We start from the raw sequence: 23,228 nt of genomic DNA, 5'->3' as shown, positions 1-23,228 counted from the left end.
CACTCTTGCTAGCTTTGAAGCAGCAAGCTACCATGAGCTCTGAATGTGCAAGAAAATGAAGTCTGCCAACGATTACATAAGCTTGGAAAAGAACCTTCAGTCTCATGAAACCTCAGCCCCAGCCAACACCTTGAATACAGTCTTGTGACACCCTGAGCAAAGGACCCAGCGAAGGTATAATCAAATTCCTAACACACAGAAACAGTGAGATGATAAATGGGTATTGTTTTAAGTTGTTAAATTGTGGTAATTTATTACTCAGCAATAGAAAACTAAGATACATAATAATATAAACTCAGTTATTCAAATTCATTTTGCTTTCTGTATTAGACAGTGTTTCACAAAGTTAGCAAACTAAGTAATTTTTTAAGACATCCATTAAGTTGGAGATATGACCTTGATTACAGTGAAAATATTAAACATGCTGCAATCATTTGCAATTTATATTCTAAATGCGATAAAATATTTATTTAAAAATTAACTTCTCAAAATATTATTATGCATGCTTAAGGGTGTTATTCACTCTAATAATTAAAGTGTTAAAGTGTCCTCTAAATTTTATTTTATTTATTTATTTATTTGTTATTTTTCTTTTTGGAGATGGAGTCTTGCTCTGTCACCCAGGCTGGAGTGCAGTGGTGTGATCTCGGCTCACTGCAACCTCTGCCTCCCGGATTCCAGCAATTCTCCTGCCTCAGCCTCCCGAGTAGCTGGGACCACAGGCGCATGCTGCCACACCCAGCTAATTTATATATATATATATATTTTAGTAGAGACAGGGTTTCACCGTGTTGCCCAGGCTGGTTTTGAACTCCTGAGCTCAGCTTAGGCCTCCCAAAGTGCTAGGATTACAGATGTGAACAACTGCACCTGGCCCTCCACATTTTAAAAGCCAAAAAGTGACTTTGAGGTGGTGGGAAAGGAGCAATGGCATCACTATGCGATGAATTTTGTTCCAGGAACAAACTCAGGTTTGCATAAGAAGATTCATCAACAGAAAGTCTGTTGTCCTTTGGAGTTTCTCTTTAGGCAGTTGCTTTTTATTATGTGAAGTCAGAAGGGGACTTCAGAATGCATGGGTTTAGATCTTTTAATCCTTTTCTCTTGCTGATAGTTTGCTTGCTCAAGGGACTCTACCTTGTGGGCTAAGAATATCATCAATATTCAACCTTCTTCCTCTGCTTGTGTGTTTATTGCAGTCTTCCTCAGAAGCTATTCATTTCTACAGCTTCAAACATCACTTTTATGCTGCTTCTTCATTGGTTTCCATTTCTGACTGTTCTCCTTACCTGCTGGATATTTTTACTTGAATTTTATGGTTTTACTAAAAAATTCAAAGCTCTCTTTTATTCTTCATTTCCAAAAGAGTTACCTACATCTTCCTGGTTACTCATCTTCAGAAACTTAGAGTCACTGTTAACTTGTTCTTCACTCCTATTCCTGTCAAAAGTTAACTAACTTCCAAAACTCACACTAAATGTTAACTCCATCAAAATACCTTTCCTGGATCTATCAGGTCTCAATAAGACTGTCCCATTTCTGATAGCAAACAGATCTGGGGTACTGCATTGAGAGTTCTTATATTGTTTTCCCTATAGTTATATATGTGCATTTCTTTATCTTTTCTAATGACTACAATTTTTCTGAAGGGTATATATGAGTATAATGAAGTCTTAAGTATCTTTGCATTCCTTCGACATTGAGCAGAGTGCCTTATTTATTCTGTAAGTTACATAATTCTCAAGAATTTAAAAAGAGTTCTTACAGTTATCAAATCATTTGATCTTTGCAGGATGTGGTAGATGAGTGGGGAAAAAAAGTGAAGACTAGAGGGATATAAGCACTTGGCGAAGACCACACAGGTAGAGGGTGAAGGAAATTCCTTGAACAGAGTTAATTTAACAGAGTTTGGTACTTTTTCTGATGTATCATGCCTCTTGTAGATATGGGTTGCTGACAAAGAGTGACTTAGTCTTGTTTACCTTATATTATAGAAGAGAAATAAAGCAGAGATAATACTTTCAACTGATCTAACAGTGTAGGTAATAGATTTTTGTAACACAGCCACATATGTATGCTAAAAATATATCTGAAATTTTAATTGCCCAAACTAAAAAGTGGTAGCTGGCTATAAGTAAATATTAACCAATTGGTTTCTGTTGTACAGAAACTTGAAACTTACTTGCAGAAGCATCCCAAAATTTTATTGATCCATCTGCATGACTAGATGAGAAATAAATTAGCATTAATTAAAGCATACTAAATAAAAATCATAATCACTCCAAATGTACAGAAACTTGAGTTACTGTTGATACAATTTTGATTCAAAAATACCACTTTAATGAAAACTAATGTATGCTAAACCATTTCTAAGCTTAAAACAATGGCTCATTTCTTAAACAATATACTAAAATCTAAAGATTAGAAAAAGAACAATAATTCCTTAGACTTTACTGTAAAAAGGTTATATGTGTAATGGAGAACAATGAAAAATGCCCTGTGGAAAGTGAACAACATATTTTCATGTAAAATTATTTATATTCAATAAAAGGATAGATAATTTTGATATTAATATAAATATGAATTGAATATCATAGTAAAATTCAAGTTAAGTTTCAAAATATAAAAGCAAATCACCAAATATATCTAGAGTTGCATCATTATTTGGTAATAATCAAACGTCAATTCTATAAAAACTCATCGAGAAAATAGAAGAAGATAAAATACTTCCCAACACTTTTGATGAACTCAGCATTACCCTGACACCAAAACCACATAAAAACATTACAAGAAGAGAAAATTACAAACCGATATTCCTCATGAGAATAGGCAAAAAAATTGTCAACAAAATATTGGCAATGCAAATCAAGTAATATATAGAAAGGATAGTACATAATGACTAAGTGGGTTTTCTTAGGAATGTAAGACAAACACTTAAAAAATCAACTACCATATTAAAATTCACCATATTGACAGATTACAAAAGAAAATCCATATAGTCATCTCAATAAATGCAGAAAAAGCATTTGACATGATTTATCATCCATTCCTAAAAAAAACTTCCAATAAACTAGGAACACAGGAAATTTCTATAACCAGATAAAGGGTGTGTAGGAACAACCTACGGATATCTCCTAACATACATAATAATGAAAGATTGCATGTTTTCCCCTAAGATCAGGAGCAAAGCCAAAAAAATGTTCACTCTCACCATTCTTATTCAACATCTTATTGGAGGTGTTAAGCACTGAAATAGGGAAGAAAAAGAAATAAAAGGCATACAGACTAAAAGGGAAGAAATAAAATTGTTTGTATTTGCAGATTATATGGCTATGTAGAAAATCTCAGAGATTCTATAAAAAGGATACTGGAACTCATAAATGATTAGCAAAATTGTAACACACAATATCAATATACAAAAATCAATTGCATTTCCATTGAATAGCAATAGACATTTGGAAATAACAAAATAGTACCACTTACAACAGTGCCAAAACCAAGAAACAGATAAAATCTAACACAATTTGTGCCAGATCTGTATGCTGAAAATTGTAAGATGTTGACCAAAAAATAAGGCATTAATAAAAGGAGATATATATTATTGATAATTGTATGACTTATTAGATGTTTGTTCCCCTAAATGGCATATAAATTCAATGTAATCATAATTAAAATATGGTAAAACAATTTTTTGTAGAAATAAACAAACTGATGGTCATACTGCCCAAAGCAATGTGCAGATTCATCACTATTCCTATCAAACTACAAACATCATTCCTCACAGAAGTAGAAAAAAAAACTATTCAAAATTTCATATGAAACCAAAAAAGAACCTGTATAGCTAAACAAAAAGAACAAAGCAGGAGGCATCACACTACTCAGCTTCAAACTATACTATAAGGCTACAGTAACCAAAACAGCATGGTACTGGTACAAAAACAGACACATAGACCAATGGAACAGAAGAGAAAACTGAGAAATAAAGCCTCACACCTACAACCATGTGACCTTTGACAAGGCTGACAAAAACAAACAATGGGGAAAGAACTCCTTATTCAATAAAGGGGTGCTGGGATAACTGGCTAGCCATATGCAAAAGAGTGAAAACTAGACCCTTACCTTTCACCATATACAAAAATTAACTCAAAATGGATTAAAGATTTAAATGTAATACCTCAAACTACTAAAATCCTAGAAGAAAACTTAAGAAATACTCTTCTTGATATCAGCCTTGGCAAAGAATTTATGGCCAAGCCCCCAAAAATGATTGTGACAAAACCAAAAATTGACATGTAAGAACTAATTAAACTCAAGAGCTTCTGCACAGCAAAAGAAACTATCAACAGACTAAACAGACAACCTACACAATGGGAGAAAATATTTACAAAGTATGCATCTGACAAAGTATGTCTAATACCCAGAATCCATGAGGAACTTGAACAAACCAAAAAGCGAAAACCAGATAATCCCATTAAAAAGTGGGCAAAAGACATGAACAGATGCTTCTCAAAAGAAGACACACAAGCAGCCAACAAACATGAAAAAATGCCATCATCACTAATCATCAGAGAAATGAAAATCAAAACATGGCCAGGCACAGTGGCTCATGCCTGTAATCCCAACACTTTGGGAGGCCGAGGCCAGCAGATTACCTGAGGTCAGGAGTTCTAGACCAGCCTGGCCAAAATGGTGAAACCCTGTCTCTACTAAAAGTACAAAAATTAGCCAGGCATGGTGGCACATGCCTATAATCCCAGCTACTGGGGAGGCTGAAGCAGGAGAATTGCTTGAGCTCAGGAGACAGAGATTGCAGTGAGCCAAGTCTGTGCCACTGCACTCCAGCCAGGCCAACAGAGCAAGAGTCTGTCTCAAAAAAAAAAAAAAAAATAGAAGAAAAAAAAGAAAATCAAAACACAGTAGGATACCATTGTACAACAGTCAGAATGGCTATTATTAAAAAGTCAAATAGTAACAGATGCTTGCCAGATGGCAGAGAAAAAAGAATGCTTAAACATTGTTGGTGGGAATGTAAATTAGTTAAGCCACTACTGAAAGTAGAAAGCGGTTGGGAGATTTCTCAAAGAACTCAGAGCTACCATTTGACCTAGCAATCCCATTACTGGGTATATAACCAAAGCAATATAAATCATTATACCTAAAAGGCACATGCACTCATATGTTCATTGCCATGCTATTTACAATGGCATGTGGAATCAACCTAGGCACCCAACAACAGTGGATTGGATAAAGAAAATATGGTACATATATACCATGGAATATTACACAGCCATAAAAAAGAGTGAAATCATGTCCTTTACAGCAACATGGATGGAGCTGGAGGCTATAATCCTAAGTAAGACAGCACAGGAACAGAAAACTAAATACCACATGTTCTCACATATAACTGGTAGCTAAACATTAAGTACACATGGACATAAACACAGAAACAATAGACACTGCAGTCTACTAGAGTGGGGAGGGAAGGAGAGGGATTTGGATTGAAAACTACCTATTGGGTATTATGCTCGCTACCTGTGTCTAATATACCCATGTAACAATCCTACACATGTACCCCTGAATCTAAAATAAAAGCTGAAATTATTTTTTCAAAAGAAAAGAAACTAGATTAGCCAAAGCAATTTTGAAAAATAAAAACAAGTTGGAGAACTCAAACTACATAAGGTTTAAGTCTCACCCTAAAGCTCCAATAAAGTTTTTGTGCTAGTGGTGAAAAACAGACACATATATCAGTGAAACATATTAGAGAGTCCAGAAATAGAACCATATGTATATAGCCAACTGATTTTTTATTTTGAGAGGGTGTTAGTCACTGAGTGGCTTACTCTACTTTAACAGCTTTATTCAGATGTAACTTACATAACTATAAAATTCACCCACTGGGAGTGTACAGTTTGATAATTTTTAGTAAATTTACACAGTTGTCACATTGACACCATCATCCAGTTTTAGAGCATTTCCATTACCCCAAAAAGTTACCTCATGGCAATATGCAACCCTCTTTCTCATCCCTAGTAGATCCCCCATAATCTACTTTCTGCTTATATAGATTCTTTTTTTCTTAGAATTTTTATATAAGTGGAACCCACATAATATCTACTGCATTTTGTGTCTGCATTATGCACTTAGCATAATGTTTTTGAGGATAATCTTTCTTACATGTATTAATAATTTGTTCCTTTTTGTTGCTAAATAGTATTCCATTGTATGGATATGCTCTACTTACCCCTTCACCAAATGATGAACATTTGGGTTGTTTTCAGTTTTTGGCTGTTACAAATAAAGATGCTATGAATGACTTTGTATGTTTACTCTAATTATAAACTTATAGATATTTTTAAATTTTATTGCTGAAAAATCTGCAGGATGTTGATCTGAGACTCTATATACCCTAACAAAATTTAATTCTATTTTATTTTTCATCATGTAATACTTGATATGAAAATAACAATGTATGTAACATAGATTTAATATACAGAATATAACCGTATTGAAACCACTCAACCAAAGAACTAACATTACTAATAACTTGCATCTACAGATGTGTGGTCTAACAGAGCACTCCCCAACCTTTTTGGCACCAGGGACTAGTTTCATGGAAAACAACTTTTCCACAGATGCAGGTGGTGAGAGATGGATTCGGGATGAAACTGTTCCACCTCAGATCATCAGGCATTAGTTAGATTCTCATAAGAAGCGTGCAACCTAGATCTCTTGCATGTGCAGTTCACAATAGGGTTCGTACTCCTATGAGAATCCAATGCTGTCCCTGATCTAACAGGAGGCAGAGCTCAGGTGGTAATGCTCACTTGCCTGCCACTTACCTCCTGCTGTGTGGCCTGGTTCCTAACAGGCCATGGACTGGTACTGGTCTGCAGCCCAGGGGTTGTGGACCCCTGGCCTAACATATTACTTATCCTAGAACAAGGTCCATGTGTGCTTAAGGAGAATATTTTTCTCCTATTGCTAGGTGTAGTGTTTTGTATGTCTGTTAGGCCCAATTGTTCTAGTGTTTTTCAAATACCCTGTTTCCTTCTTGATCTTTTGTCTAGTTGATCTGTTCATTACTGAAAATGTGATATTGAAATATATTACTATTATTGTGTTATTCTGTTTGTTTCTTCAATTTTGTCAATGTTTGCTTCATATATTTTGATGCTCTGTTGTTATGTTCATACATATTTGTACTTTTTATATCTTTCTGTTGGATTGACTCTTTCATTATTAGGTAATGTCTTTCTTTGTCCCTTGTGAGTTATTGACTTAAAGTCCAATATAAATGTGTTCATCTCGTTTTCTTTTGGTTACAATTTGCATGGTACATCTTTTTCTATCCTTTCACTTTCAACCTATGTGTGTCCTTAAATCTAAAGTGAGTTTCTTGGAGGCAGCATATAGTTCTACTTTTTTCAATCAAGCCATGTCTTTTGATTAGGGAGTTTAATCAATTTACATTTAACATAATTATTGGTACAGAAGAATTTACTAATGCCATTTTATTATTTTCTATATGTTATGTGGTTATTTTGACTTTCTTTTCTTCTCTTGCTGGCTTCCTTTGGGTTTTTTTTTTTTTTTTTTTTAGTGACATACTTCTATTCCTTTTTCATTTTCTTTTGTGCACCTTCTATAGGCATTTTCTTTGTGTTTACCATCAGGATTACATAAAATATCTTCTAGTTATACCAATCTATTTTAAACTATAACAACTTTAACTACATACAAAAAATCTACTCCTTTACATTCACCATCTCTTCATGTTATTGATGTCACAAATTACATATTTTTATATTTTGCATCTATTATCACTGTATTATAGTAATTTTATGTTATTGTTTAAATTATATGCCAGAAATCAAAGTGATTTATCCACCATCTTTAAAATCTTACAATATTCTATATTTGTCTATAAATTCAACTTTACCAGAGAGCTTTTAAGTTTTTGTATGCTTCGGTGGTGTTGTCTAGTGTGTTTGTTTCAACTGAAGGAACTCTCAGCAATTCATGTAAGACATGTCTAGTTGTGATGAATTCCTTCAGTTTTTGTTTATATAGGGAGGTCTTATTGCTCCTTCATTTTTGAAGTTGGTTATGCCAAATATAGCATTCTAAGTTGGTGGGGTTTTTTTCTTTCAGCACTTTGAGTATATTTTCCCACTCCCTTCTAGTCTGCCATGCTTCTGCTAAAAAACCTGCTGACAATCTCATGGGGATTTCCTTGCATGTGATAAGAACTTTTCTTCTTGATGCTTTCAAGATTTTCTTTTTGTCTTTGATTTTCGACAGTTTGATTATAATGTGTCTCTTTATGAGCTTCTTTGGGTTCATATTATTGGACTTGTTTAAGCTTCTTGAATTTGAATTTCCATTTCTTTCCTTCAACTTGGGAAATTTTTGACCATTATTTCTTCAAGTAAGCTCTCTGCTCCATTCTCTCTACTCCATTCTCTCTCTCTCTGTCTCTCTCTCTCTCTCCCTGCCCCTTCTTAAATTCCCATAATGTGTACATCAGTCCACTTGAATGTGTTTGTAAGGCTCTTAGGCCCTCTTCTTTTTGTTCCTCTGACTCAATAATTTCAAGTGACCTATTTTCAAGTTCACTGATTCTTTCTTCTGCTTGGCCAAGTCTGTTGTTGACACTCTGTAATGAATTTTTCAAATCAATTATCATATACTTCAGATCTAGAATTGTTTCTTTTTAATAATTTCAAACTCTGTTAATATTCTCATTTTGTTCATGCATCATTTCCCTAATTTTGTTTAGTTTTCTATTTGTATTCTCTAATATATTGAGTTTCTTTAAGATGATTATTTTGAACTCTTTGTCAGGCAATACACAGATTTCTGTTTCTTTAACCCTTTTCCCATTTAGAATAAAAAGTACAGTTCGCTTCCAGTGCTCCTTTAATTTTACATAAACACACTTTTTGAGGCTGAAGAAAATCTGACTGGTTTTCAATGTGAAAATAAAATATGAAAACTGTTCCTGGAGTTATTTCTGAACAGAACTAACATCAGAATAGTCTATTTCGGAAAAAATAAATTCACCAAATGAATCCTCAGCCAACAACTGTACAAGAATGATGTTAACTTCACACATAGGAATGCTATGTTTTCTAGGATAAGACATTTTCAGTGATGGAGAATTACTATATTTTGTAAATGGAAATACCACTACTAAAACCAGAATGCTATAAATAGAATGATGTCTTTTATTTCCAAAGTCAATATACTAGAGTGATACAACAATAATAATAAAAGTGAGATATTTTGAAGCAAAGTTATCCTGGCATAAATGTTATAGCTGCAAGTGCTGCCAGTGAGTATTCTTGGGGCAAGTAGGAAAAGGGTTAAAATCAGTTACTGGACTTTTTTTTTTTTTTTGTCTCTTTGATTGGGCCATGTTTCCCTGTCTCTTTGTATGCTTTATTTTTGTTGACTTTAATGTGAAAAATTAGTCATATCCTTATGGACTGACTTTGTACAGGGAACATTTTTCATAAATCAGCCCAGGTAGAGATTCTAAGAGCCTCTCAAACCTTTTATGGGAATTTGTCTTCTCTGGGCTTGTGCATGTAATTCCTAACTAGTGAAGTTTTCCAGTTTCTTTCAGGAACTTGTAGTATCTTGCTGCTCTAGTATCTGTCTGAAATACTGCAGGTTCTCTGATGCTACAAGCCACTGAAATATATTTTGCTCTCAGTGGCACCCAGGAATCCAAAGTATGCCAGATCTCTATCAGATGACACAGAAACTAGTCCCTTGAGCAGCCGCTATAACATATATCTAGAACATTGTGTATATCTTCCGCTCTTTTCTTTCCCTCAAAAAGGTGAAGCCATGAGTTGCACTTTTCCTCCTAATTGTGAGCTCTGCCAGCTTGGAGAAAGGACTGATGTGGCTGAAACGCCCTGCTTTTCTTACCCATTTCAATGTGACCATTCTTGGCTTTGAGCTTGTCTGGGGTACTGTGACTTCCTAAATGGTTTCTGAAGTTGTCCTAATGGCTTTTTGGACCACATATTGTTGTAAAGTAAGTGTGCCTGTGGAGAACAAAGTCTAGGGCTTCCTAGTCTGTCACCTTGTTGATATCACTCTCAATTAATTCTTTTTTATAGTTTTTTTTTCTGTCTTTTTACTCTCAAATTGTCTATGCTGTTATATTTGAAGTGAGTGTATTGCAGATAACATATAGTTGGTCATGTTTTTAACCCACTCTGTCAATCTCTATATTTGAATGGAAGTATTTAGACCATTTCTATTTAATATAATTATTGATATGTTAGGGCTTCAGTATACCATATAATTTTTTCTGTTTCCTTTTTTCTGCCTTCCTGTTACCTGAATTATTATAGTGCTTCCATTTTGATGTGTCAGTAGTGTTTTTAAGTGTACCTCTGCATAATTTCTACAGTTTTTTTAGGTATTACATTGTACCACAACTTATCACATTCTATGAGTGTCATCTTATTACCAGTTCAAGATATATAAAAGCCTTAACTCTCTTTACATCCTTTTACCCTCTCCTATTTATAATTGTGTTAAATATCTCCTCTATACACATTTAGAACCACACCAGACAATGTGATTATAGTAACATCAGACTCTGTTACTATAATCTTTGCTTCAACCATAAAATATACGTTTAAAAATCCAAGAGATGGAAAGCCTATTGTATTTATCCATACTTTTATTATTGCATTATTTCTTCCTTCTTGATGAACAAAGGTTCATTTCCTTTCTGTGTAGGGAACTTCCTTTAGCTACTTTTTTAATGGTAGATTTGGTGTTGAAAAATTCTTTTAGTTTATTGCACCTGGAAATGATGGATTTTGATCTTGATTTTGCCTTAATTCTTGAAGGATATTTTCATTGGGTATAGGATTCAAGATTGATAGTTCTTTTCTTTCAGTACTTGAAAACTACTCATTTTTCCTTTTGGCAGGCAGGGTTTCTGATGAAAAATCTGCTGTCATTCAAATTGGTTTGGCCCCATAGGTCAGGTGTCATTTCTCTATTGTGGCTTTCCAGATTTTTTTCTTTCAGTGTTTACTGTTCAGAAGTTTGACGATAATTTATCTTGGTATAGATTTATTGGGGTTTGCTCAGCTTCTGGAATCTGAAGGTTCATGTTGTTTTGCTAAATTTGGTAAGTTTTCAGCCATTATTTCCTTAATACTTTGCAGTCCCATCCTCTTTCTTCTCTTCCTTCCTCATTTATTTCTGTTGACACAGGGAAGGGGATAGGGAGTGGTAGCTACTCATTACTGCTAGGCAGTGGTGAGAATTCTAGCTCCCCACTGACACCACAGGGGAGGGGTTTCACCCACCATGATTCAAAGCCCCAGCTCCCTACTCTGCTTTATCTGACACTCAGGGGAAGTTGGGGGTACCTCATTATACCCTGATAAGGGTGAAAGTCTAAGCTCTCCACTTGGCCTTTACTGGAGTGAGTTGGGGTGGGGCCACAGTTTTGTGTGTGGGAGGAAGGTGTGTGTGCGTGTGTGTGTGTGTGTGTATGTGTGTGTGTTGTTGTTAAACCTAAGTAGAGAGATTATTTTCTAAATGTTTTGTCTTGATACACTGCCGCTTTCTTCATTCTATGATTAAAGAGAGCTAGATTTTGTTGGGATTTTTAATTTGTGTTTATTCCCAGTTCTAGGTTACTAGCTTCTTTAGCTCTAATTCTGGGATATATGAGGCAGAAAGAAAACTTAGGGAACTGACTTCCATGTCATTCTCTAAGACTTAGGGGTCCTACCTGGTCTGATGCTTCTTCACATTTCCCAGTCATCTTATGTTTGTCTTATATGTAATATCCAGAGTTTTTAGTTGTTTAGTGGGAAGAATAGGAAAAAATATATTTACTCTATCTTCCCATTAGCAGATCCCTTAACTACTTTTTAAATCTCATATTTATCATTAGCTATGTCTCTATTTTTGTTCCTAATATTAAAACATCAAGTGGGTTGTCATACAAAGGAGTGTTATTTCTGGTGCTGTAAGTTTTGAGAAATATTTAAAATAACCATCTCGTACAGATACAGAGCAGTGATTCCTGAATTTGGCAGAAATAGATAAGTGTTTGTAAGGGCCTTTGTAAAGCTAATATTCTGTGATTTCCATGAAGACTAATATCTCATGACTTCCCAACTTTGACCTTCTCCTGGTGATATAATCTATGCTTTCTTTTCTGTTATTATGTTTCCAATGGTTTGATTATATCCTCTGTCAACATGAGAATCTTTGGGTAGAAGCTATTTCTTATATTTTTACTTTTACTTAAACTATTATTCTGCATAGAACACAATTATGGAAAAGTATCAAGACTCAGTAAACATCTTTTTGTTGATGAACTAATAACTCACAAAACACATCTACTTACCCAGTGATAATAATTTCTGGATATGTTTGTGCTCCAAGGTTCCAAGCTCCTCCACTGATTGGCCACTCCTAAACAGATTATCCAGAAAGAATATATATACATGTTTAAATGGCTTAGAATTTAAAATGAAAATAGCTTAAAATAATGATAAAAGGCTCACTTAAAGAAAAATAAGTGTAAAATAATTAAGAATGAAGTGTGTAGCTGTCTTTTAATTCTTTCATTGAACAAACACCTATAAATGCACAATTCCATCTCCCTTAAAAATACAGATTTTAATCAATCTTACCATTTATATAAACAAATCAAAGAAGTATTTTTAATTGTACAAATACAGTGTTGCTACATGTGTCATATAGTCTGTGTACCACCAAACTACTGTGGTGCCATTTAACATAGAAGCTATGTAAATAGTGTCTCTTGAAGTTGTCCATCCCAACAGCCCTGGGAGAATAATAGAAATCATAATAGATAATCTGTTACAATTGTAAATAGTTGAATCTTGTAGTAAACTATAATAAAAAATTCTAGAATGTTATTTAACAAATAACTTTTAATAATTACGTTTCCTAAACCATTAATTAATTAATTAATTATAAACTAGGAAGACCTGAGTCTTTTTATTTTCTTTATTTTATTTTATTTTATTTATTATTATTATACTTTAAGTTTTAGGGTACATGTGCACAATGCGCAGGTTTGTTACATATGTATACATGTGCCATGCTGTTGCGCTGCACCCACTAACTCGTCATCTAGCATTAGGTATATCTCCCAATGCTATCCCTCCCCCTCCCCCTACCCCACAACAGTCCTCAGAGTGTGATGTTCCCCTTCCTGTGTCCATGTGTTCTCATTGTTCAATTCCCACCTATGAGTGAGAATATGTGGTGTTTGGTTTTTTGTTCTTGCGATAGTTTACTGAGAATGATGCTTTCCAATTTCATCCATGTCCCTACAAAGGACATGAACTCATCTTTTTTATGGCTGCATAGTATTCCATGGTGTATATGTGCCACATTTTCTTAATCCAGTCTATCATTGTTGGACATTTAAACATATTTTTTCATCTAAAATAAAGGTTACATCTTATGACTCAAATATATATAAGTACATACTTAGTATATAAATGTACATACTAGATAAGTATATCTTAGTATATAATTATATACCTTCTGTATAAGAAATTATATTTCTATAGGCTTAAAGCTATGTAGCATTTAGAAAATTTGAATTTAAGAAGTTATGTCTTTAATAGATGTTGGCTTATAACTTAAAAAGAATTTAGTTAAGTCCTCCTATATGGAATGTAAGAAAATAAAGTAATGGAAAAAAGTATGATCATGTGATATGAATACAAGAAAAGTTATTTATAATTTCTACTTTTACCTTATTACTGTATCCTTGTTTTTTATGCTTGACTCCTATAGAATACAGTACTAGAATCAAATCCGGAGGACAATCTGCAAAGTATGCTGTGCATGTAACTGGTGATTCATGAATGTCCATGGGATATGGATTTTCAAAGATTGGAAAACTAATAGATAAAGACAATATATCAGTGTTATTTTACAAAGAAAAAAACAGAAAATAATTTTGATAAAGTAAGCCCTAAAATGTCTCTAAACATCACTATAAATATTGCTTGTTTTTTAAGTACCATAAAACAAGAATTGTATGAACAAAAATGCTCTTTTTGTAATAGTAATTTATAAAATGTAATATTAATACTAGTAAAATTTTACTCAAGCTCAAAATTTACTTCTCATAATTCTAACATTCCACAGTGGCATTGCTTTGCTAATATAGATACAATGAATTCTATTAATCTGAAACTATTATATAACAAGTTTACTTAGTTAATTCATTAAAAATAAACCAAGCACTTTACCTATACACAATGGTAAATATTTATTTAGTATCCTTATAAATATTAAAATATAAGTAAATTTTGACTTTCTTTCAATGGGAGTGCTATGGTTTGGATGTTTGTCCCCTCCAAACCTCATCTTGAAATTTAGTCCCCAGTGTTGGACGTGGAGCCTAATGAGAGGTGTTTGGCTTATGGGGCAGATCCTTCATGAATTGATTAATGTCCTGTCTTGGAGGTGAATGAGTTCTCCCTTTTTGTTCCTGTGAGACCTGATTGTTAAAAAGAGCCTGGAGCCTCCTCCTTCTCGCTTGTTTCTTCTTTCATCATGTAATCTCTGCACACACCAGCTCAGCCCCCCTTCACCTTTCACCATGACTGAAAACAGCTGAGGTTCTCACCACATACAGATGCCCAATCTTGTAAACAAAATAAACATTTTTTTTTTAAATTACTAGCTTCAGATATTCCTTTATAGTAACACAAAACAGACTAAGACAGAAAATTAGTACTAAGGAGTGGGGTGTTGCTATAAAGATACCTGAAATTGTGGAAGCACTTTAGAAATGAGTGATGGGTAGAGGTTGGAAGAGTTTGGAGAGCTCAGAAGATAAAAAGATGAGGGAAAGTTTGGAACTTCTTAGAGATTGGTTAAGTAGTTGTGACCAAAATACTGACAGAAATATGGGCAGAAAAGGCTATGCTAATGAGGTCTCAGACAGAAATTAGGAACTTATTGGAACTGGAGCAAATATCCCCATTGTTGCACTGTAGCAAAGAACCTGGCTGCATTGTTGCACTGTAGTAGAGAATTTGGCTGCATTATGGAAGGCTAACCTTAAGAGCAATGACCTAGAGTATCTGGAAGAAAAAAATTGTAAGCAGCAAAGTGCTCAAGAAGTGGCATTGTTACTTTTAACAGCTTACACTAAATTATGTCCACAATGGAATCACCTAAAGGAAGAATCTATAATTAAAAGGGACACGAGCATTAACATTTGAAAAGTTTGCAGCCTGGCCATGTGGTAGTAAAGAAAAGAGTGTTTTCAGGAGAGGAATCTAAGCAACTACTTCCTAAAGAGATTAGCATGACCAGTAAGAGAGCAAGGTATTAATAGTCAAGACAATGGACAAAAGGCATTTCAGAAATCTTTGAGGCCACCCATCCCATCACAGTCACAGGAGCCTAGGAGAACAGAATGGTTTTGGGGGACAGGCCTAGGGCACCACTGCCCTGTGCCCCTTTGGGTCATTCTTCCTCACATCCCTACAACTCCAGCTCCCACTATGGCTCAAATGGACCCAGCTACTGCTGGGGTTGCTGCTCCAGAGGGCACAAGCCATAGCTTTGGTGGCATCCACATGGTGTTGAGTCTGCAGGCACCCAGAACACAAGAGCCATGGAGGCTTGGCAGCTGCCCCCTAGATATCAGAGGATATATCAAAAAGCCTGGGTGCCCATGCTGAAACCTGCCACATAGGCAGAGCCACCAGCAGTGTGCAACCTCAGTCTGGAAAAGCCTCAGGCATTCAACTCCAACATATGAAAGCCACATGGGCTGTGCACAGCAAAAACATGGGGACAGGACTGCCAAGGCCTTGGGAGCCCACCCCTTGCACCAATGTTCCCAGGATGCAGGACATGGAGTCAAAGAAAATTATTTTGGAGCTTTAAGATTTAATGTCTACTCTGCTGTGTTTTAAAGCTACATGAGACTTGTTACGCCTTCCTACTGGAATGGAAATGTTTACCCAATACCTATACAACCATTTTTACCTTGGAAGTAAAGAACTTGTTTCATATTTTATAAGCTTACAGCTGAAAGTAACTTACTTTGTGTCTCAGATGAGACTTCGGACTTTGAACTTTTGAATGGATGTTAAAATGAATTAAGACTTTTGAGACTATTGGAAAGGAATGATTGTGTCTTATATGTGAGGACATGAGTTTTGGGGATTCAGGTGAAGAATGCTATGATTGGGATGTTTTTCCCCTTCACAGGGGCAGATTCCTCATGAATAGATTAATGTCTTCCCTTAAGGACGAGTTCCCACTCTTTGTTCCCATGAGAGCTGGTTGTTTAAAAAAGCCTGAAACCTGTCCCCCCTCTCTCTTGCCTTCTTTCTCACCATGTGATTTCTGCACACTCTGACTTCCCTTCACGTTCTGAGATGAGTAGAAACAGCCTGAGACCCTCAACAGAGGCAGACACTCAACCTTGGACTTTCCAGACATCAGAATTGTGAGCCAAACAAATAATTTTTCTTTATAAATTATCTAGCCTTGAGTATTCTTTTATAACAATATAAAAGGGACTAAGACAAAGAGGTAATATATAGGAAACTTTTAAATTTTTTTGCAGGAATAATGAAAAGATGTGTGTCATATGTAGGTTTGTGTGTATGTGACTGTGTATATTTAAAAGATCATTTCCTATGTAAACTAGAGAATGTAGTTGGAATAAAGACTTATGGATGTAATAACTTTCATATCCTCAAGCCTACTATAACCTTAAAAAGGAAATGAGTTCAGAATCAAATTTAAAATTCCTGTAGCTATTTAGAACATCATATGTACAAGGCACTGTACTAGGAGGAAATTAGTATTATTCTATGCTATATCTGTTCCAGGTCTGTGTCATCCTATAACTTCTGACACACTGTGTTTTTTTAGGGTAGGAGGTGCTTGTTACAAAACAGTTTTTTGCCATATTATTAGGAACTTAATTAAAAATTAGGAGTTTAGTCCAATCTCCAGAGAATATAGTGTGTGTGTGTGTGTGTGTGTGTGTGTGTGTGTGTTCTGGCAGGAGTTCTCTTTCTACCAATCTGAAATGTTGCAGATAGTATCCCAAATAAGAATAGTTATATATGCAAAATCAGGTAAAGGAAAAACTCATGTCTAGTTAAGTGACAAGTAGGTTAAACTAGAGGTACCAGAGGTTAAACTAGATATATCAGAGATTCTCTGTTTCAGAGTAGAAATTATTAATATTTCTAAGATTACAGAGTTAGAAGATAAATGGACCCCTTGAAGACCAGGCCTACAATTTAGAATTTGATAATAGCAAGAGGTAACGATAATAGGCTCCTGACAAAGTGAAATATTGTGAAAATTTTTGAGAAAAATTATTTTAGTACATTGGCAAAGAGTAGGCAAAAAGATATTAAAAAGAAAAATAATAACTAAAAATTTACTAGAGGAATTTAGACATAAAGAAATCAAGAATAGAAATAATTTGTAAACCCTAATGCTTGCCTTTGGGTTGGGGATTAAATGGAAAGAAAAAGATAAAAAGAAAAAAATTGAAAAAGATTCCAAAGTTACAACTTGTTTAACATTCAATACAGCTGAGAGGTAACCATTTGGAGGGAAAGAGAACATACTCAGTTTTTGACATGTTAAATTTCATGTAATAACCAATGAAATGGGAATGCCACATAGATTGTAATACATGCTAAAGAAGGTAAATGTTAGATGAAAACTTGCAAACAAAATGTTAATTCACATACTTATATGGGGTAATGAAAAGCATAAGAATGTATGTATACATAAAATGGTAACTTTTATGTTATACATAGTCTATCACAATAAAACAAAATTTAAATAAAAAATATATATATACTGAAGAAAGTGGGCATGAAAGGTAAAGTATAATGGGCCTGCAAAGATGTTAGATACTTAGACAAAGTACAAGTAACCAACAAATATGACGTAGAAAGAAGAGTTGAGTACCAATGAGATTAGAAGAGTATGTTTTAATAAGACTCATATTAGAACTTCTTAGAGGAATAAGCATAAATCCTTACATCTACCCAAAAAGTGTTAATGTTGATAAATAGGGCAGCTAAGCAGAATTCCCAGTTATGATGATTTAATGGCCCAAATCCTACATCCCTTTCCAAATACCGAGAACAATATCTGCAAATTAGTATGAGGAAGAACCCTGGATCTTACATTTACAAACAACTTGAAGAGTAGAATTTGGACTGATTTATTCAAAAAAATTTATTGAGAGCTGACTCCATGTGGAGACAGAGCCCCTCCTTCATGGAGCCTACAGCCTAGTGGGGAGACAATCTTTAAGCAACAGCAAATAGAAAATTGTATCTGTGTCAAAAGCTATGAAGAGAGAAATGTGGGGGGTATGAGAGCCCATACTAGAATATGTGGCCAAATTATATAGATAATGAATTTTTTTAAATAAGGAAGTGATATCTGACTTGAGAATCTTACAGATATTAATAAGAAGAAAAAATGAAGAGAAAGTTATTCCAGGCCAAGGAGAGACAACTTACAAAATTGTGTTACAAATATATGAGGCTAAAAGATCAGTGGGTGAAGAACATACAATGATGGAAATTAGTTTCATGCTATTACCATTATAATAAAAATGTATAGTTAGATTTTTACTGACAATGTAAAGGAGTGGAGAGCACCACTATTATAGCATTATTCTACAGTTGTTTCAATTGCCTGTGACATAATGAAAAAGGAAAAAAAGTAAAAGAAGGCCCCTGTCTTCTCTGCCCCTGAGATTCTGGTCTTCTGTGTTGTCTGCAGCAGTAGTGCAATAATACTTTCATCATGTGTCATTTTCCATTACTCAGCTATCACATTGTCACATTGTACAAGTTTTCATAATGATTGATTTTCTTTAAGGAAACAACAAAAATGTGATCAATTTTATGTGTCCTGAGTCTCCAATGCTTCTGTCCAAACATCAGGTGCTGCCTTTAAGTTGTCTCACAATTTTCTCAGTGTTTCCAAAATTCCTCTGGTTTAGTTTTCACCATTGAACCAAAGTGCATTTCTGTAATTCTAGCAAACCAATATTCACACAAAGAATATTTCCTATCGAAAGAATACAAAAGCCAATAATCTAAAATAAATAGAGTTTAAAAGTGTTAATCTGTACATGGATAACTTACTTGCTTTGTGTCAGATCAACTACAATGAGATCTTTCTCCAGAAGTACCACGACAGCATAGGGTTCTTGAAATTCTACAAGTAAAAATAAAAAATGAACAGTTTTCATACTGTATATACTATAAAATCAGCAAAATTGCATTTCCTTTATCCCTATACAAATATTATTTAAATGATGTGAGAAGACCAAACTATAAGCCAAAGTAAGAAGTAACAAAGAGCACTTAAAAAAAGTTGTGCTTCTCAAATTTAATATTAAGATCACTAGAAAGAACAAGAAAAAAATTAAAAGTAGCATAGTATAAATATATCTCAATAATCATGGAGTGACGATAATATTGGATTATGTGAAGACAGTGAATCTGTCACCTGATCTCACAAACATTTATCTTATTCTTCCATAACCTTTGTATTTTAGATCTGATTTTATGCCTACAAGGAGATGTACTGAGGGAATAGTATCTCTGCTTCTCTGGGATATGACATACATTCACATCCGTATAAGAGCAACACTGCTTATAATAAAAAGTTTACTTTCAATTCAATGTAATTTGAAATATATTTATAGGTTGTGTAACCATATCATATCAATCTGGTTCAACTTTTACATAACAAAGCTCTTCAGTTGCCATGGACTCCCAGATTGAAGGCCACATAACCTGAACATGCCAAGATAAACCAAGCATGCAACCACAGGTAGAACCTAAGTGCCCAGAACAAGGAACAGGGACTAAAATTAAGAAGCATACATTGCATGGTAGGCTGCAGGATCCAATCAGATAGAGCCCTGGTATCACACCAGGGAAGGATCCAGTCAGAACATACCTCCTGGCATCATCCTATGGCAAGATCCAATCAGATCATGACTTATTACGCTCTGACTATAAAACTTTCCCCAATCCCCAGCTTGGGGAGACAGATTTGAGATCTGTCTCCTTGCCAGTTCACTCATGATAAACCTTTCTTGCTGCAAAAACCTGCTGCTTCAGTGTTTGGCTTTCCATTGTGCATGGGCAAATGGACCCAGTTTAGTTCAATAACAAAGTTGGTGACCCAGATCGGACTTCTCTAAATCCTTTCAGGACAGTTTTGCCTGTGGCTCACCAGCTCCATATCAGGGATGGGATCCACTTGAGGGTCTGAGCAGCTGTCCAGGTGTTTTACTCAGTGATTTGCTCTTGGTTCCTGTCTCCCCAGCATGGCTCTGCTGACTTTTGGTGCTTTTACTTTCATTTTTGTAGCAAAAAGAAGTTTTGAATTTTGGAACACATTTTTTTTCCTCTTTTTTATTTTTATTTTGTGGTGAATTAATCTCTGTACAAGTGACCAACTCTCAGCTCCTTTCTTATCAACTTCCACTAGGGAGCCTTGTCAACCTCCACAAGGGGGCTTTGTTAGGGGATTTCAACTTTGATTGAAAGAAGAATAAGGGGGTATGTTCACGTGGCACTCTTGATTATAAATTGGACTAGGAACTTGACTGGGAACTTGGAACTTGGATGTGTATATGTATACGTGTCAAGTTTAGGGTTTGTCTAGTCACTTGTTTATGTTGTTAAGACCACTCAGCAAACCCTGAAGGAGCTGCCAGTGGCAGCCAAGGAGGCCTGACTCAGGGTCGCTGTCTATTCCAGTCAACTAGACTGAGTAAATTATTTGCTTGATTATCGGCTGGAGGTCAACCTTCCCCATCCAGAATGGACTAAAGATGTCTGAAGCTTGCAAGGACAAGTTTGAGCCTTGTCTGTTTGCTCCCTTTGAGGGGATCAAACTCAGAGTCCAAAATGCTATGGTTTGTCTTGTTTGATTGGCTTTTCCTGTTTCTGTTTGTATTCTGATATGAGCAGTAATATTTGGCTTAAGCAGCAGTTAATATTTTGATGGCACAGAAACAGCCTAATTAGAAAATTATTTAATTGAGGGACTACATTGCTCTCTCCAGCCCTTTTAGGTACTCCTAGGTGACTAGAGGATACTCAACCCATTGGGTGATTCACTGGGAAGGAATCTCCATAAGTACCACATTGCAGACCCAAAATATATATATCTCTTTCTAGTGCAGGGCCTTGCTCTAGCCATCTGAGATAAACTTCCAAGCAAAATGGGGAATGTTAATTGTAGCAGGACTCCAGCAGCACAAGCCATAAAGGTACAACAGTGGCCAAAGAAAATGCTTCTTCCTTTCTTGTGGTCCTTAAAGCCTTCAGGCAATACACTGACATTAATCCTGAACATCCAGGTAACCTGAGAGTTTTATCAGTCAGAGTGCCCCTGGCAAAAGAGGAAAACTACAAAAAGTAGAAAAGGTGTTGGGAATATCAATATCTCCAGTAGTCGAGATTGCCTTTAAGGCATTTAATCATCTTATTCAAGTCCAGGAAGGGCAAAAGCAATGCGACATGAGACAACAAGCTATGCTGCTTGCTGTGGCTCTTGGCCACAACCAGTCGAGGCACAAGATGGAGCATGCTAGGAAAAACAAATGGCCATGGGTAAGACCCTTAGGGACCCCACTGCTGGCCAAAATGGCCGTACACTCTTGAGGCCACAATGTGCATGTTATAAACAAGAGGACCATTGGAAATGGGAGTGCCCTAATCATCCTGGCAGGTAGAGAAAGAAGCTGCCCATTAATCAGCCCACCAGATACCAGTTTCTGATAGTGATTAAAAATAATGGGACTGGGGATCCTCTATGATCTAGGAACCTTAGGTAATCTAATGTAGAAAAGAGACTTATTGGCTTTCTAATTGATTCTAGAGCTAACCTTCTTCAACTAGCTCCTCTCTTCCTGCCGGTCCGCCCGACTACTTTGCTACTCTGGTTTCTCTAAAACTCAGTAAGGGGCTTCAGCCACGTGGAACAGAAAAATTTAAACTAAAATTGTTAGTTTAACAGTGACGAAGTTTGAATCTAACTATCCCTTTTAACTAGTGAGTTATGCCTGACATATGGCTAAAGCTTTAATTAAAGCTTGATTATTATTTGTATCTGGCTGCATGTACAAGTCTGGTTGTATTTGTCTATGGTACCAAACTGGCTTATAAATAGATGAGTATTCATAAATTAAGCAAATAAGACCAGGAACTTTTCAAATTCATGTTTGACTTAGAAATCTTTTGGCAAATGGGACTAGTCTAAGATTGTCGATTTGATGGGAATGCCTGTGTCCTCTGAATTATTTGACTTTAAGGTCATTACTTTTATAATATTTGCCTGATATAGACAAATACAACCAGACTTGTATCTGGCTGCATGTACAAGTCTGATTGTATTTGTCTATGGTACCAAATTGGCTTATAAACAGATGAGTACTCATAAATTAAGCAAATAAGACCAGGCACTTTTCAAGTTCACATTTGACTTAGAAATCTTTTGGCAAATGGGACTAGTCTAAGGTTGTTGATTTGATGGGAATGCCTGTGTCCTCTGAATTATTTGACCTTAAGGTCATTACTTTTATAATATTTGCGTGATATGCAGTTATATAAAATAATTAATAGATAATTTGGAATGATGACTAGTTTGTCTATTATCTCAGTTTTCATAAGTAATCTCAGCACACTGCTAAAAATAAATAAATAAAGGTAAATGGGATAAATAGCTATAAATTTTTATGTAATTTGAAATCCTAAATTAAATAATAGATAACTCATTAAATGTACAAGTCATTTTCAAATACGATAAAAACTGAAACAAACTGCTGAACATAAATAGGGTTGTCCTTGGCTTCTTAAATTTAATAGAAAGACTAGAAATACTAAGAGAAAGACTAAATATGCATAAAATATGTTATAGGGAAATACGTTTTTCTGACAATTATAAAATGGCTCTTGGCCAAGCATGGTGATTCACGCCTATACTCTCAATACTTTGGGAAGCTAAGGTGGGAGGATTGTTTGAGGCCAGAAGTTTGAGACCACCCTGGGTAACAAGGCAAGACATCTCTCCAAAAAAATAAAATAATTAGCCAGGTATGGTGACACACACTTGGAGTTTCAGCTACTTGGGGGGCTGAGGTGAGA

The 23,228-nt window shown here is 35.2% G+C and overlaps 1 protein-coding gene across 4 annotated transcripts in view; it reads right to left on the bottom strand.

The window, feature by feature from the left end:
• STXBP5L (syntaxin binding protein 5L) overlaps window positions 1-23,228 on the bottom strand; it is a 514,817-nt gene that overhangs the window by 171,838 nt on the left and 319,751 nt on the right. For all 4 annotated transcript variants that reach the window (XM_019024729.3, XM_019024728.3, XM_031009718.3 and 1 more), the window contains exons 12-15: window positions 19,206-19,278; window positions 13,793-13,940; window positions 12,404-12,471; window positions 2,183-2,223 (exon numbers count right to left, since the gene is read on the bottom strand). In XM_019024729.3, coding sequence (XP_018880274.1) covers window positions 2,183-2,223; window positions 12,404-12,471; window positions 13,793-13,940; window positions 19,206-19,278 — 330 coding nt within the window. The remainder of the gene's footprint in view (window positions 1-2,182; window positions 2,224-12,403; window positions 12,472-13,792; window positions 13,941-19,205; window positions 19,279-23,228) is intronic.

Source organism: Gorilla gorilla, chromosome 2 (assembly GCF_029281585.2).
Source record: "Gorilla gorilla gorilla isolate KB3781 chromosome 2, NHGRI_mGorGor1-v2.1_pri, whole genome shotgun sequence".
In the NCBI taxonomy this organism is placed as follows: Eukaryota; Metazoa; Chordata; class Mammalia; order Primates; family Hominidae; genus Gorilla; species Gorilla gorilla.
This window is presented reverse-complemented; position numbering and strand designations above follow the sequence as displayed.